This window comes from Pelodiscus sinensis, chromosome 1 (assembly GCF_049634645.1).
Source record: "Pelodiscus sinensis isolate JC-2024 chromosome 1, ASM4963464v1, whole genome shotgun sequence".
Lineage (NCBI taxonomy): Eukaryota > Metazoa > Chordata > Testudines > Trionychidae > Pelodiscus > Pelodiscus sinensis.
Genome location: NC_134711.1, coordinates 287783478 through 287800470, shown reverse-complemented (window position 1 = coordinate 287800470; position 16993 = coordinate 287783478). Strand labels below are relative to the sequence as shown.

General features: G+C 44.5%; 1 protein-coding gene and 1 long non-coding RNA gene across 3 annotated transcripts; one reads left to right on the top strand and one right to left on the bottom strand.

Moving 5' to 3' along the window:
• Positions 1-3895: 3895 nt before the first annotated feature.
• LOC142827124 (uncharacterized) lies at positions 3896-9287 on the bottom strand. 2 transcript variants are annotated; one of them, XR_012901557.1, is made up of 3 exons: positions 9124-9287; positions 6229-6448; positions 3896-4814 (listed from the first exon to the last, which is right to left on the bottom strand). It is a non-coding gene; the product is annotated as an uncharacterized LOC142827124 (long non-coding RNA). The 2 variants fall into 2 exon arrangements; XR_012901556.1 differs by lacking the exon at positions 3896-4814 and adding an exon at positions 4840-5830.
• Positions 9288-10768: 1481 nt separating this feature from the next.
• LOC142826600 (uncharacterized) lies at positions 10769-16716 on the top strand. The gene is made up of 3 exons (XM_075919701.1): positions 10769-11190; positions 11983-13972; positions 16699-16716. Exons 2-3 carry the CDS (start codon positions 12761-12763, stop codon positions 16714-16716), a joined length of 1230 nt encoding a protein of 409 aa, XP_075775816.1. The 5' UTR covers positions 10769-11190; positions 11983-12760.
• Positions 16717-16993: the final 277 nt, after the last annotated feature.

The window sequence follows — 16993 nt, the reverse complement described above, 5'->3', positions numbered from 1 at the left end:
TCATTCTGCTTTTATGCTAAACTACATGGTGCCTACCATCATGATCTTACCATATTTCTCCCTGTATGTGCATCCGAGTAGATTATGAGTTGTCAAGCATATAAATGTTCTTTTGGACATCTGGCTGTTGGGATCTTATATGAAGATAAAATTATATTTATTCTTAGGCTTCTTTATGACACTCATCACTATCCAAGTGAGCCACACTCACACATGAATTTGTCCTCTTGCAGTAAGGAGCTGTTATTATTCCTATGGGGAACTGAGTCAGAGGGAGATTTATGATACATTCTCAAATGTCTCCATTGATTTGGGTACCCAAGCTGGGATAACTGGTATAAGGTACCACTCTCAGCTTCGAGGACTGGAAACTTCCCTTCTATGAAAACTAAGGTAGGTATAAATGTCCTCTTCAAATACAGGAAGGTTGTGTCTAGACTGGCCAGTTTTTCCAGAAAATCAGCCACTTTTCTGGAAAAACTTGCCAGCTGTCTACACTGGCCACTTGAATTTCCACAAAAGCACTGACTTCCTACTGTAAGAAATCAGTGCTTTTTGCAGAAATACTATGCTGCTCCCGTTCGGGCAAAAGTCCCTTTTGCGCAAAAGGGCCAGTGTAGACAGCTCAAATTTGTTTTGCGCAAAAAAGCCCTGATCGCGAAAATGGCGATTGGGGCTTTTTTGTGGAAAAGCATGTCTAGATTGGCCACAGATGCTTTTCCGCAAAAAGTGCTTTTGCAGAAAAGCGTCCGTGCCAATCTAGACGCTCTGTTCCGAAAATGCTTTTAACGGAAAACTTTTCCATTAAAAGCATTTCTGGAAAATCATGCCAGGCTAGACGTAGCCGAATAGTCAGGACTTCACCCAGTAGAACAGTTGGGTTCAATTCAAAAGAGATAAAGGTCTAAAATGTTTGTTCTGAAATTCAGCAGAGGGCCAGATCTTTCAGTCCTTATACAGGGAAATTTCCCATCAACATCAACAGTGGTTCTGCTTAGATAAATCCTGGGGGGAGGGGGTTATCCAAAGAAAATAAAGGGGCTTTGTCACTGCAGGGCAGAGCTGCTTTAGAAATATTATGGGATATTCTTTTTAGGTGTGAAAACAATGAGTAGTCCTGTGGTACCTCTGTGACTAACAAAAATACATATAGTATCATGAGCTTTCGTGGGCCAAACCTACTTCTTCAGATGAACTGGAGTAGAAATAACTGAAACCCAGAATTTATAACAGAAGGGGGGGGAGAGAAAAGAAAGGGAAGGCTAGCTTCATAATGCAACATCCAGTTAATGTCTTTGTTCAACCCCGGGGAACAGTGTCAGATTTGCAGATGAATGCCAATTCTGCAGTCTCTCTAATTGGCTGTTGAAGTTCCTTTGTAGAAGAATGGCTACTTTTAAATCCGTTAATGAATACCCAGGTAGGTTATAATGTTCCCCTTCAGGTTTCTCTGTGCTACCATTTCTGATGTCTGATTTGTATCCATATTAAATGATGATCACATTAACACGATCTTATCGGGAAACCTATCAACTGCTATTCTTACCTACATGCCCCTGGCTTTCATCCAGGACACATCACAGGATCTACTATTTACTGCCAGGTCCTAAATTTAATACCTCATTTATATCGAAAGCAAAGTATGGGACATGACCAGCCCACTTAGTTAGCCTCGCTTGCCCCAGCCCTACAATTGACAGATGCTTTTTTTCTCCCCCTTCTTTTTCTGTTATAAATTCTGGATGTTGCTGGACCAGACAGTCCCAGATTTGGGAGGTTCAACCTGTACTGGAATTGGAAAAGGTTCAGGAAAGGGCAATAAACATTATTAGGAGTATGGAATAGATTTCACCTAAGGAGAAATGAATAAGACTGGGACTTTTTCACTTTGGAAGAGAAATGATTAAGGAGAGATATGATAGAGGGCTATCAAATCATGACAGGTGGGAAGAAAGTAAATAAGGAAAGATTATTTACACCTCATAACACAAGAACTAGGGGGCACCAAATGATTTAAAACAAACAAAAGGAAGTATTTTTTCACACAATGCACAGTCAACCTGTGGAACTCTTTGCCAGAGGATGTTGTGAAGGTCAAGACTATAGCAAAGTTCAGAAAAGAATTAGATAAATTCATGGAGAATAGATACTATTTTGGATGAGCAGGAGTGGTGTTATCTGGCACTGGCTGCTGTTGGAAGACAGAATACTGGGCTAGATAGACCCTTGGTCTCACCCAGTATGGATGTCCACATATAAGTACACGTGATCCATGTATTTTTGTTAAATTCTACCACATTATATTAAAGCATCCTATTGCAGCTCATTTGAGGGATGGCATTGGCCTCAGCTCAGAAGTGGAGAAAGGGATAAAGAGTACATGTTTCCGCATTCAGTTATGTGGTGAGGGGAGGGGAAAAGAGGATAAGATATTGTATGCAAAAACATGTTTGATGGACATTTATTTAACATGAGAAGCCTGTGGGTTTTTCACCAGTCCATACACCAAAGAACACTCTCCAGTCATGTGATTTCAATCCCTTTCTCCTTCAGGGATTAAAGTGCAATAAGACTCGTTTTTGTGTTACTTTAATTTTAAAGGAATAAAACTATTTAAGATTTATTAGATCATGAGCTTTCATTGACAAAGTCTAATAAATGTGTAAGTCTAAGGTGCTAGAAGACTCCTCATGGTTTTACAGTGACAAACATGGCTACCCCTCTGAGACTATTTAACAGAAGTTCAACGTGTCAGTCATGTCCTTTCTCCCAGGCTCTTGGGTCTTCTGCAGAGATCTATTTTCTCCCTGCAGGATTACACTCCCCTGGCCACGGCCCAAACCCACAACTGCAGTTAAAAACCAGCCTGAAACATTAGTGCCAGTGTCTAAGTATGCACTAAGAGACAGCCTAGTCAGACTCTGCCCCATCCCCTCTCCCCCATGCCAGCCACAACACCCGTGGAGCCATAGGGGTACAACCCTTCCCTGCAGCAATACCTTCCACAGCATGAAGGCAGTGATTGGTACAGACATGGCTGCCATGAGTGTTAGGGAGGACAGGAGTAAACCCTAGATAAGGGGACACTTGATTTACCTGCTGAAACCACATGGGGGCCAGGACATTCTGAGCTGCTCTCCCTCCCTTCTTCTGATACCATTCCTGGGCCTATCCTCTGGACATGAACCCCCTCCCTCCCCCCAACATGGGGGAGGGTTCCCTGGGTTATTTACCTGCCTGAGGTGGCAGTGCCACTCGTACTCGAGGAGAGACGACACTGCTCTACTGCTACTGCTGCCTCAGTGGGTGGGAGTGGGGAGAAGCCCCATGGCAGAATGGGTGAAGACAATGGGTCACATGAACCAAGCTGTTCACATAGACCCTCCCATTTTTAGTGGGACTGGTGGCCCACCCCATGCTTTGAGCAAGAGTAACTCCATACCCACCTTGGATTGAGGTGTCTAAATCTAAATTCTAGATGATATTAAGATCCTCAAAACCAGTACAGTGCTGCCACCTAGACATGTAAGCTAAGACCACTGCAGGATGGCTTTTGTAGATGCCATTCTTAGGTGCCTCTTTCTCCCCATGCATTGTATCAGGAACATCTTTTGCTTCCTTCAAGCAGGATTAATCTCAGGCCTTCTATCTGGGACTCACATGTAAACAGAGTTCTTTCCCCTCACCGGAGACATCTTCCTACTCTCTGGGTACAACCTCACCCTCACTTCTGAGTGTTTGCTGGCCTTATATAAGGCTAGGTAGTCTTTAAGCTAGCCTCAGGCAGCTGATGAGCAGATGGGGTTGGTAACTCCCCCATTGAACCAGCCACCCTGTGACAAATTGTTTCTCAAATGTGTGTCTACACTTTAAGCAGGGGGTATAATTCCCAGTTTGAGACAACATACTCATGAAATCTGTCTACAAATAGAATGCAACCATAGCAGTATGAGCTGGGACCAAGATATGTACCTGAGACCCTAGGCATTTTGTATCCATGTGGGACTCTACTCGCAGTCTCTTATGTGGAAAGAACACTCCCCCCCACCCCAGTTTGATGTCTAGATATAACAATGGTCAGAGAAATTCTAATGACGTGTCGCTGATCTGCAGTGGAATATACTATACTTTCTTACTATTATTTGTAATATCAGCTCTTCCCTTAATATTAAAAAAAATTCAAGGTTACTTTATGACAGGATGTATCAGTACTGTAAACAATTCAGTGTTTTATTGTGATTGCTTGCTGGGTTCTGTAAGTGACTATCCTTCAACATTCATAGCTTCAAACAACAAATCACCCTGTCAAAAGCTAAGGCTGGAGGCCAAGCTTTTAGGCATATCCCAGCAAATGTAGATCAGTAAAAATTATTCCAGAAATGGTATAAGCTGGCTCAGTGTGACTTCAGCTAAGGAGACAGGCTACATATCTGTCACATTTCTTCCACTGTAAGGTAATTTGGCAGAAATCCAATAGCTCCAAACTACCATCAAGCTCTTTTTCAGAATAGTGGATGCTTAAAACAAATTAAATGTTCCACAGGTTTTTTTTCCTCTTGCCACTTTTAGAAACAATCATTGTTTTCTTTCTTCCTGAGAGGCCATGCTGTGTGGTAAGTCTTATCACATTTAGCTCCATCCGTCAGGTCACGTGTCAGCACAAGGGCAAAGGGAAATTCAAATCAACACAGCCCTCACTCAGAAGGCCAGCTTCTGAAACAATGCTCACCAGCCAAAGCTCCTGCTGTAGTTTGAGTTCTTGCAATGCCTCATTGTCTGTCAGCCCCAAAGTAGACATGTTGGTCAGCAAAGCCCTGCAAATATTCTCCTATTAATCAAGGTTTACAGTACCTCATATAATTGTCCTTCAGGAGGTGAGGGTTAAGTTGGACGGTACAGACCCAGGCCAGGATCCACAAGGAGAACTGGGCATTGTGATGCTCACAATCTCAAAAAATAACTTGTAAGTGCCTAGAAAACTCACTGAAAGAACATTGTGATCCATAAAGCCTGAGTCAGGCACCAAGGCCCCTATACAATGAATGGGGAGAGGCAAGACATCAAAAATGCAACCCAGAAAAGTCCACACACTAAGAGGGGAGATGCCTAAGCTAGTAAATGGTAGATGCTAATTAGAGAAGGGTGTCCTGCTCCACCAGTGACACTAGGACATCAGGCTCCACCAGTGACACTAGGACATCAGGTTCCAGCTCATGCCAAGCCCCCTGGACATCACTGAACACTGCATAGCATGAAACCAGTCTGGCTCGCCTGTGCATTCACATTGCTAAGATTGGGATGTGTTTAAGCTTGATGAAATGTTTGTAAGGTGCCACATGTATTAATCTCACATCTATCTGTAGTCCATGGTATATGGTATTGTTTAAGTGTTCTCTTTGTAACTATAAAATGTTTGCTTAGACTGGAAACCCCCACAGCTAGGAGAAGCATTGCCAAGTGTGAACTACCAGTCCATCACAAGCAGTGCCTTCTCCCCAACAAAGGAAGTGCTATATAGAACCTCAGTTGCAGAATGTCAGCGAACAAAGGACTTTGTTGATTGCTTCCCCCACACCCACGAAGAGTGTACTTGCACAAGCCTTTGTCCCGCAACAGCTTGAATGATGGGGAAGGGAATACAAATCTCTCTTACAGAGAAATCATCATTGTAATGGGTTGAATCACAGAAGTCCACTTGGGGTTATCCCCTGGTGTGCTGATCATGCCACCGATGCCCACGTTCCTGATCTCTGCAACTCCACATGACCCTGTCCTTCTGGGCCCAATCCTCTGGTCTCCCCACCAAGCAGGAGTTGGGGTAACCACCCCCCTGCAGAGCAACACAGACACAGACACTGAAACAGTTCAGCTCTGGGAAGGCTCAGCTATAAGGGCTTACCACTCAGGAAACCAACCCTCTAAAGGAGCCAAACCCCCAAACAAATCCGTCTTACTATGTGTAAAAAAATGTACACAGTGAAAGCTCATAAGGTCCACCCACTTTATCAATGAAAGCAAGATATGCATTCTGGTCACTTCACTCCCTCCTTCCAGATAATTATTTACACTGATCTTGATACTAAAAGTGTTCTTATTAAATATAAAAGTAGGATTTAAATGACTGCAAGTGAAAACAGTCAGATCCAAGTAAGTTACTAAATTAAAATGATCAAAAAAAGCTTCGCTAGTTCTAATCCACTAAGAAATTTGTTGTGTGTAAATTCTTACCCTAATAGCTCTTCTTATCTCAGGTAAAAAGTTTCAAGTCAGAGTTGATCTTTACTCTGACTTGGGTCTACAGCTTTTCAGAGTTCTTCATTGTCAAATATCCTCTTCAGGTGTGTCAGGCAGTTTCAAAAGCCAGCTGAAGACAAAGACCAACGGCTTCCCATTGGTAAAAATTGTCTTTTCCCCAAGGCAGGAATCTTTTGTTCCACACTCCCCCTCCCTATGGAAAAATACCAGGTTCAAGAGGGATTCCAGTACCAGGTAGCATGATCACATGTCTTTCTAGGACCAACCACAGCTTGTGCTTACAAGACAAACACAACCATCCACAGGTAATTGGTTTGAGTACCTGAAGTATCACTAATGACCCACATTAGCACATGTAGAACTATTAACAGATCCACACTTCAAGTTTTAACTTCACATACAAGAATGATATATCCACAAAAATAGGATACACACATTCAGCAGATTGTAACTGTAAAACTAATATGTTACATGATCTGTTTTGCATAAAGCATCTTCAACTTATTCTTATTCATAAGTCAATTCATATTCATATTCATAGTCAATTTTCATACAGCATGAGAGGTGCCCTGTGACTATCACTATGCTGCTTGGAGTTTGGAGAGGGGACTATTCTAAGTATGAACAATGGATCCTCAAGCTGCTTAGCTTGAAATAGCTAAGAGACTTATGGAGCTTACACACTGCAGCAGCTTCACTTACATTTTGGAACCTTAGTCTGTCACTTATTGGGGTGTACATTTTCCTGTTTTAACCTTGTACATAACTCCTGTTGCCTTTTCTTGGTCGATAATGTTTTAGTTTGTTTGTTACTGGACTGGCTGCAAACCTTGTTTTTGGTAAGAGATTTAACATACAACTGACCTGGGGTAAGTGACTGGTCCTTTGGGACTGTAAGTAACCTGAATGTTGTTGTGATTTTTGGAGTATGGTACCATCTATCACAAAGGCAGGTTTGCCTGGGTGATAAGGTACATGGGAGTGCTCAACAGAGCTGTTTGTGACTCCATGGTTAGGCTGTTACTGTGCTTGAGGAGCTCACTCTTGATTCTGGGTTGGTGAAATCTAATTATAGAACACACAGCCAGCTTAGGCTCTGGTCTGTAACAGTTTTCAGTGAAATTAGCACCCATGTTTGTGAGCCACACAAGGCAGCCTGATACCACCCCTCCGAAGGAGATAAGCATTTAAGTATAGGCTGCAAGGACGCACCTATCTACTAGCAATCCACAAACAGAAACGCCTCTCCTAAAGTCAGACGGCTTAGACAGTCTCACATTTCTTGGGCAAATGATTTAGGCTCCTTCCCCACTCCACAGCCAAAGGAGGTGATGGTGACTTTACAATTTTTTGCAGTTTAGAGCAGTCACCTGGATTGTGGGAGACCTGGGTTTAATTCCCTGTGAGGAAGAAAGGCTTTAAACAGGGATTTCCTACACACTCAGGAGCTTGTTCTAACCACTGAACTATGGGATTGTGGTGGGAGTGTCCCTCAATTACTTTTGCTGAAGCTGTTCCACTTTGGATAACTACTTGCCTCATTGGAGCAGGGGAGATAGACCCTAGGTTACCAGCTCCCAGATGGTTGCCATAACCACCAGCCTATAGCATCATTCTCATGTACTCACTGTCTCTCTGCCTGGTCTCATATCTCTTATGCCTCTCCTGGCATGTTTAAGGGGCATCATTGACTTGAAATAAAGTTAATGCAAAACAACCTCCCCAAACCAACCAACCAGACAAAGAGCCCCAAAGCTGAACATAGCACTACACCTGCCACTGAGTCCTCTGCTAATTTTTTTGGTTTTAAAAACAACATTTTTCTATCTTTTAAAAAAGGGGTGGGGAACTTGAAGCCCAGGGGCTGGATGCAGCCCTCAGCTTGCCTGGATCCAGTCCCAGAGGCTCAGGGCCTTCCTCCCAGCCTGCTTCTGCACTCTTCCTCCCACCCAGACCCCACAACCCAACACCTGATTCCCCACAGTGAACCCCTTATTTTTGGCCCCACCCAGAGCCAAGGAGGATTCAGGAAATCTACTAGCCTGGGATGACCCTCCCCAGGCTCCGGTGTGTGAGGGGAATGTGGAGAGTGTCTCTGAGTTGTGCACCCCACCCCCAACTGGTTCTGGATGGTGACTTCTGGTCCTGGCGACGTGGCAGCAGGCTCCGACCTTTGACTTCAGCCTTTCAGCCTCCTGATTGCTTCGCAGCAGGCATTGAGCCCTGGCTCTGGCCACATAGGCTTCCCCTGCCATTGCCCGGGACCTTTGCTGCCTTCCCCAGTTCCCTCCTCCCCCATCCATAACATCCTAGGCTCCACTGCCTCCCCCTCCAGCCCCCATTTAAGCTTAATTTAGCCTGAGGCTTGTGAATATTAACAAACATGCAAGTATCATTGTGACAGACTCTCCCTGAGATGCCACCTGGAACGGGCGTACCACTGAGCCCTCTGGCCCACCACCCTAGGCTCCCTCTCACACTGTGCTGCTGTGTCAAGCTGCAAAGCCTTCCAGCCTGCAGTATTTACACAGGTAGGGACACAGCCACGTGCATTTACATGCAGGCTCACTAACCATCAGCTTCTCAGACTGCTAGGACCCTAGAACAGTACACCTTTTCCTGGTCAAATCTGGCCAGTATTTGGATTTAATACCCGGTCCGTCCCTTCCTCAATTTGAGTAGAACAATTCACACTTGAGATAACCAAGCAACGATTTTCCCCAACACTCCAGTCAAAGCTCACTGGCTTGAATTAAAACATAAAAATAAGTCTATTAACTATTAAGATGGGTGACTATAAGGGATAGCAAACAGATCAAAGCAGATTACCTAGCAAATAAAGAAAACCACAAACTGAGCTTAACGTACTCGACAGGATGAGAATTTGCCAATTCATATAAAATCTGAGTGATGAACACGCTGGCAGAATCTTAAGGTACAAACAACCTTTGCTTTGCAGCTTGGATTTCTCAGGTTTTCATACAGAGGCTAGAAATCTCCTTAGCTGGGGACCATCACTTCCCCCAGTTCAGTCTTTGTTCCTCAGAAGTTTCCCGGTGTGTTGTAGAAAGCATGAGGGAGCATTATGATGTCATTTCCCCTTTTATATCCTCTTCCCACTTGCTGGAAAGCTCTTTTGCTGCACCCTGAATCAAACAATTCCCATTGTGCAGTGCTATCGTGGAGAGGTTTCTATTGTACACAGTTCCTGGTAATCCTTGTGCTTTTGCATATTTCCTCAATAAGTCATTCACATTGTTTGGCCTTGTTACTCTTGTACCTGAATGGCTGCTTGTGGGTATTTTCAACCTTACATGTTTCAGTAGCTCATACAGAGCCAAACTTCGTAACTTCACACATGATGATAGCACACACCATCCAATGAGATGTTCATGTCTAGCAGATCAAGACTTTTAGAATGGTGCCATGGTGTCACAATCACTTTTCATAGAAGACTTAATAGCTAGCAAGCCCAAACCACACTGATTCATGAAAGAAACTCATCTGTATCCCATTCTGCTTAATTCTGGTGATGACAATGTCTTTCCATAACTTTTTGATGGTTTATATATTATCTCTTGGGATACATTATATTTGCCTGGAAACACATTATCTACACCTAGCAGATGATGTAAATAACACATAATTATAATGCATATGCTCATACTTCAGTATGACAAGCTACCAGTAAAAGGCATAACAGTTATAAAACAGCTACAAAAATGCACTACCGAGGACTGGAGTGAGACAATCACACAATGAAAATGCACTGTTCCTGGGAGTGACTTAAACTTACCAGTGTCTTTCAGCTACTTTTCAGTGGTCACAGATGCAGAACTCTCATGCTAACATTATCATCTATGGATGGATGGATGTTAAAGCTAACAAATAGCAATGCTTCTAATCCCAGATAGTTTAAATGTGCTCAATCTAAAAGAGTTAAAGTACATAGAGATATAATAGGCATTTAGCTAATCTGTAATTCAACAGACCTTATGCTATAACCCAGGGTTTCCCAACCTATGGGTCAAGACCCACATATCGGTTGCCATTACATTTCAAAAGGGTTGCCAGGTATCTTCCCAGGTGGCTCTTAAGGAGCAATTCACATTTTTTGTATTGCTCTGGGTCACCAAGTCTTCCTGAATTGTCAAAATGGACCCCATCTGGAAAAGGTTGGGAACTGCTGATATATCTTTATGGGAGACACCCAGCTGATGGTCATCTTCCAGTGCCTAATGTTAAGATCTGTTAAGATAGCATCAATGAGGGAGACATTGTATTTTATGCATTTTCCCACGTTATCAGAATTACAGGTGCTATTAATGTATGTAAATAATGATCCCCTAGGAAAATGTGTATTGCTTATCTGTCCTCACATGGTCTATTATTCATATGTTAAGCTGCATTATACAATACTTAGGGATATTGGACCTCATTGTGTTACCCCAGCACTTTGTGCAGTCACTTACATGAGTGCAGAGCAGGTATGAAACATGACCAAATCAAAGCGAAGCGGACAGGGGACTGCAGACAGGGGAGTTGAAGAGGGAGAGCAAAGCGACCCCACCGCCGAAGAGGCTACCCGGTGAGAGTACAAGCTGTGGTGTGAGTGTGTGTGTGTGCCTGACTGTTTGAATTTTACAGTTTGAAGTGGTGTGAATTGAGTCTGATTCCAGGTGAGTGCTAGCAGTTTCAGTTTCAGCTTCTGTGGCAGTTGGGACTGAGAGCCTGCCATTGTTCCCTTGATTGCCTCTGATTAGCCTCAGGCTCAGCCTTCCCCTGTGTGACTCAGAAGGGGGCAGGCCTGACCTAGGCAAGCAGGCTTTAAAAAGCCAGAGCAGTGCGACCAGGGGAGCGAAGCGGACAGGGGACTGCAGACAGGGGAGTTGAAGAGGGAGAGCAAAGCGACCCCACCGCCGAAGAGGCTACCCGGTGAGAGTACAAGCTGTGGTGTGAGTGTGTGTGTGTGCCTGACTGTTTGAATTTTACAGTTTGAAGTGGTGTGAATTGAGTCTGATTCCAGGTGAGTGCTAGCAGTTTCAGTTTCAGCTTCTGTGGCAGTTGGGACTGAGAGCCTGCCATTGTTCCCTTGATTGCCTCTGATTAGCCTCAGGCTCAGCCTTCCCCTGTGTGACTCAGAAGGGGGCAGGCCTGACCTAGGCAAGCAGGCTTTAAAAAGCCAGAGCAGTGCGACCAGGGGAGCGAAGCGGACTGCAGACAGGGGAGTTGAAGAGGGAGTTGGGCAGAGGGAGTGACTGATGGTGATGAAGACCCGTAGCGCTTGTGCCAGTACTTCTCCTGTCTCCTCCACCTGTGCCTGTATCCAGACAGAGAACCTGAGCATGGATGCCTCTACCCAGGTCCTGGTGTGGTCTTGCTGTATTTGTGGCTTGCAATTCCCACTGAGTGATCTCCAGGCTGGGGGAGACTACCATTGTGAAAGGTGCCTGCTAGTGGAATCTCTCAGGCAGCAGGTGGGAGAGCTACAGGAGGAGGTGGCCAGGCTGAGGAGCATTCGAAGCCATGAGGAATTCCTGGACAGTATTCCTGTGGAGTCCACGGAGGTCACTGTCGTAGGATGTGGGACTGTTGACCAGCCACTTATGGAGGAGGCGGTGGTGCAGGGTGAGCACTGGCAGCTGGTTACTTCCGGCAGCGGGCAGTGTTCCACCCCTGCTCCTAGCCCTCCCACTGTGTTACATAACCGTTACACTTTACTTTCAGCAGGAGAAAAGGAGTCATCCCCCACAGTGGAGGAGACCAGGCCTTGCACCACCAAGGTTGAGCAGTCTCCTGCCACCACTGCGAGGAGGAAACGTAGGGTAGTGGTGGTTGGAGACTCTCTTCTGAGGGGAACGGAGGCACCCATCTGTCGCCCTGACAGCTCATCTCGAGAGGTATGCTGTCTGCCAGGGGCCCGTATCCGAGATGTTACGGAGGCATTGTCGAGGATTATCCGGCCCTCTGACTACTACCCCATGCTACTCATCCACGTGGGCACAAATGATACTGCCAGGTGTGACACTGAGCGGATCAAGTGTGACTACAGGGCTTTGGGAGTACGGGTGAAGGAGTTTGGAGCGCAGGTGGTATTCTCTTCTATCCTTCCTGTCAAAGGTAGGGGCCCGGGCAGAGAGAGGTGCATTCTGGAGGTGAATGCCTGGCTGCGACGATGGTGTCACCAGGAGGGATTCGGCTTCCTTGATCACGGGGTGCTCTTCCAGGAAGGACTGGTTGGCGGAGATGGAGTTCACCTTTCCAGGAGCGGGAAGGCCTTGTTTGGACACAGACTGGCTAACCTTGTGAGGAGGGCTTTAAACTAGGTTTGTCGGGGGCAGGTGAGCAAAGCCCACAGGTAAGTGCTGAATGTGCGGGACTGGGAGATGGGTTGGAAATAGGGGGGACTACGGCCTATAATGGCAAGGAGAAAGGAGGGTCAGGGCACAACAGGGAGGCAAGATCAAATCAGTATCTTAGATGCCTATATACAAATGCGAGAAGTATGGGTAATAAGCAGGAAGAACTGGAATTGCTAACCAATAAATACAACTATGATATCATTGGTATTACAGAAACCTGGTGGGATGGGACGCATGATTGGAATGTTGGTATGGAAGGGTACGGCTTGCTCAGGAAGGACAGACAGGGAAAAAAGGGAGGAGGGGTTGCCTTGTATATTAAAAATGTACACACTTGGACTGAAGTGGAGATGAATGTAGGAGATAGCTGTGTAGAGAGTCTCTGGGTTAAGCTAAAAGGGGTAAAAAACGAGGGTGATATCATGCTAGGAGTCTACTACAGGCCACCTAGCCAGGTGGAAGAGGTGGATGAGGCCTTTTTTAAACAATTAACAAAACTATCCAAAGCCCAAGATTTGGTGGTGATGGGGGACTTCAACTATCCAGACATATGTTGGGAAACTAACACAGCGGGGCACAGGCTATCCAATAAGTTTCTGGACTGCATTGGAGACAACTTTCTGTTTCAGAAGGTTGAAAAAGCTACCAGAGGAGAAGCTGTTCTGGATTTGGTTTTAACAAATAGGGAGGAACTAGTTGAGAACTTGAAAGTGGAAGACAGTATAGGGGACAGTGATCACGAAATAATAGAGTTCATGATCTTAAGGAAAGGTAGAAGGGAGACCAGCACAATTGAGGTAATGGATTTCAGGAAGGCAGATTTTGATAAGCTCAGAGAACTTGTAGGTAAGGTCCCATGGGAAGCAAGACTGAAGGGAAAAACAACTGAGGAGAGTTGGAAGTATTTCAAAGGGACGTTGTTAAGGGCCCAAAAGCAAACAATTCCGCTGTGTAGGAAAGATAGAAAATATGGCAAAAGACCAGCTTGGCTTAACAAGGAGATCTTGCACAATCTCAAAATAAAAAAGGAGTCATATAAAAAATGGAAACTAGGACAAATAACAAAGGATGAATACAGGCAAGCAACACGGGAATGCAGGAGCAAGATTAGAAAGGCAAAGGCACAAAATGAGATCAAACTAGCTACAGGCATAAAGGGAAACAAGAAGACCTTTTATAAATACATTAGAAGCAAGAGGAAGACCAAGGACAGGGTAGGCCCACTGCTTAGTGAGGAGGGAGAAGCAGTAACAGGAAACTTGGAAATGGCGGAGATGCTCAATGACTTCTTTGTTTCGGTCTTCACCGAGAAGTCTGGAGGTGTGCCTAACGTAGTGAATACAAGCAGAGAGAGGGTAAGTTTAGAAGATAGGATACACAAAGAACAAGTTAAAAATCACTTAGGAAAGTTAGATGTCAGCAAGTCACCAGGTCCTGATGAAATGCATCCCAGGATACTCAAGGAGCTGATAGAGGAGGTATCTGAGCCTTTAGCTATGATCTTTGAAAAATCATGGCAGACAGGGGAGATTCCAGAAGACTGGAAAAGGGCAAATATTGTGCCCATCTATAAAAAGGGGAATAAGAACAACCCAGGAAACTATAGACCGGTCAGTTTAACGTCTGTCCCAGGGAAGATAATGGAGCAGGTAATTAAGGAAATCATATGCAAACACTTGGAAGGTAATAAAGTGATAGGGAATAGCCAGCATGGGTTTGTGAAGAACAAGTCATGCCAAACTAATCTGATAGCTTTCTTTGATAAGATAACGAGCCTTGTGGATAAGGGAGAAGCGGTGGATGTCATATACCTAGACTTTAGTAAGGCATTTGATACGGTCTCGCATGATATTCTTATTGATAAACTAGGCAAATATAACTTAGATATGGCCACGATAAGGTGGGTGCATAATTGGCTGGATAACCGTAGTCAGAGAGTGGTTATTAACGGTTCTAAATCCTGCTGGAAAGGGATAACAAGTGGAGTTCCTCAAGGGTCTGTTTTGGGACCCATACTGTTCAATATCTTCATCAATGATGTAGATATTGGGATAGAGTACGCTTATTAAGTTTGCAGATGATACCAAACTGGGTGGGGTTGCGACTTCTTTGGAGGATAGGGACATAATTCAGAATGACCTTAGCAAGTTAGAGAAATGGTCGGAGGTAAACAGGATGAGGTTTAATAGAGAGAAATGCAAAGTGCTCCACTTAGGAAGGAACAATCAGTTCCATACATACAAGATGGGAAGCGACTGTCTAGGAAGGAGCATGGCAGAAAGGGATCTAGGGGTCATAGTGGACCACAAGTTGAATATGAGTCAACAGTGTGATGCTGTTGCAAAAAAAGCAAATATGATTCTAGGTTGTATTAACAGGTGTGTTGTAAGCAAAACTCGTGAAGTCATTCTGCCGCTCTACTCTGCACTAGTTAGGCCTCAGCTGGAGTACTGTGTCCAGTTCTGGGCGCCACATTTCAAGAAAGATGTGGAGAAATTGGAAAGGGTACAGAGAAGAGCGACAAGAATGATTAAAGGTTTAGAGAACATGACCTATGAAGCCAGGCTTCATGAACTGGGCTTGTTTAGTTTGGAAAAAAGAAGATTAAGGGGGGACATGATAGCGGCTTTCAAATATCTAAAAGGGTGTCACAAGGAGGAAGGAGAAAATTTGTTCCTCTTGGTTTCTGAGGACAGGACAAGGAGTAATGGGCTTAAAGTGCAGCAGGGGAGGTTTAGATTGGACATTAGGAAAAAATTCCTAACTGTCAGGGTGGTCAAATATTGGAATAAATTGCCAAGGGAGGTGGTGGAATCTCCCTCTCTGGAGATATTTAAGAACAGGTTAGATAGACATCTGTCAGGGATGGTGTAGACGGAGCTTGATCCTGCCTTGAGGGCAGGGGGCTGGACTCGATGACCTCTCGAGGTCCCTTCCAGTCCTATGATTCTATGATTCTATGAAAATGTATGTGCTGTCCCATCCCACCTCATGGCACAGGGCTTTCCCAGAAACAAAGGTGCACAACCAGACCACTGCTTTGCTTTGGCTATCTAGGCTCACAGGAGGTCTTCTGGGGACAGTGGGTAACTGGGTGTAAATTGGGACAGCCTCTGGCTATCCCCAGAATCTAGGGGCCACAAATGTGACATTTGCCCTGCCATTGCACTTTTGCTGAGCTGTCCTGAATGCAGCAACTTGGCCCAAGTTCTTAGGCCATAGCTCCAACAAGGCATTTGAAAGAACTTTGCCGTAAGGAAAAAAAATTCTATCACAGACATGGCTGGAAGCCCTGTTATATTCTTGAGCTGCCTCTGCTGTGCAGCATTCATACTTCTGCCAGAAAGCATTGCTAAGAGGAAGAAATATGTCTAGAAGAATGTTTTTAAAAATTACATTGGTTTGGTGACTATTCTCTAAATTAGATTTAATTCAGAATCTTTTTCCTTTTCAGAACAAAGTGTTTTGGTGTCCTTTTGCTTTGAAGAAGGGGAGAGAGATGGGTGAGAAGTTATTCTTGCTTTGAAGGCAAACACCATCAATCTCAGTGTCAGTGTGGCAGCTGTGCAGTAAGCATGCTATGGGAGACCAGAGCAGAGAGAAAGAGAATGATTTATTGCTTCTGTCACATATCCATTGGGCCACTATGAGCTGTATGATGCTTAACCGTAAGCAATGGAAGACGTGATGTGCTCTGGACTTTGTTGTATTTTTTTTCTAAACTTGTTAACTTACTAGAAGTGGTTTGCATGGGAACTTTCACACTTAAAAGACTGATTCTAAGTCCCCTTTGTTTTCTGTAGCCTTTATAGTTGCCCCATGTATTGTTAGTTGTATTGCTATGTATACAGGAGTACAAAAGCCTTTGCTGTCTTGTTCGGAGCAATATGGTTCACCCTTCATAGAAGTAGGTTGGAAAGACAATGTTGCTTGGCTCAAATTTCCAGGGATGGATTAAAAGACCCTTATTTACACTGTGACTTTCAGGGCCCCATGTTATTATGCCTGCTGGTAATGAAAGGCCCAAATGCTTTGTGAAAGTAGAATTAAGGATGCTCTTTGCTAACTCCTACCTTTCCAGAATGTGAAGAGTGACTAAGCTTTGACTTCTGAAAACCAACAGAATCAGAAGTTATGATGACATCCATTTAAACCTAGAAAATCTGGCAGGGTGGATGTGGGTCTCCCGGTTTAGTCCATCAGAGGGCATGTTGTGACCCCTTCCTGTCACTTCTGTTCTTGATTTGAAAATTACCAATGATGGTGAATCCACAAGAACTTTGGTAAGTTGCTCCACAAGGGAATCCGGGTCCACCCTGCTCCACCGGGTCCCAACCCAGGCTCTAAGAGCTTTGGGATTACCTACTGCTCCCTCT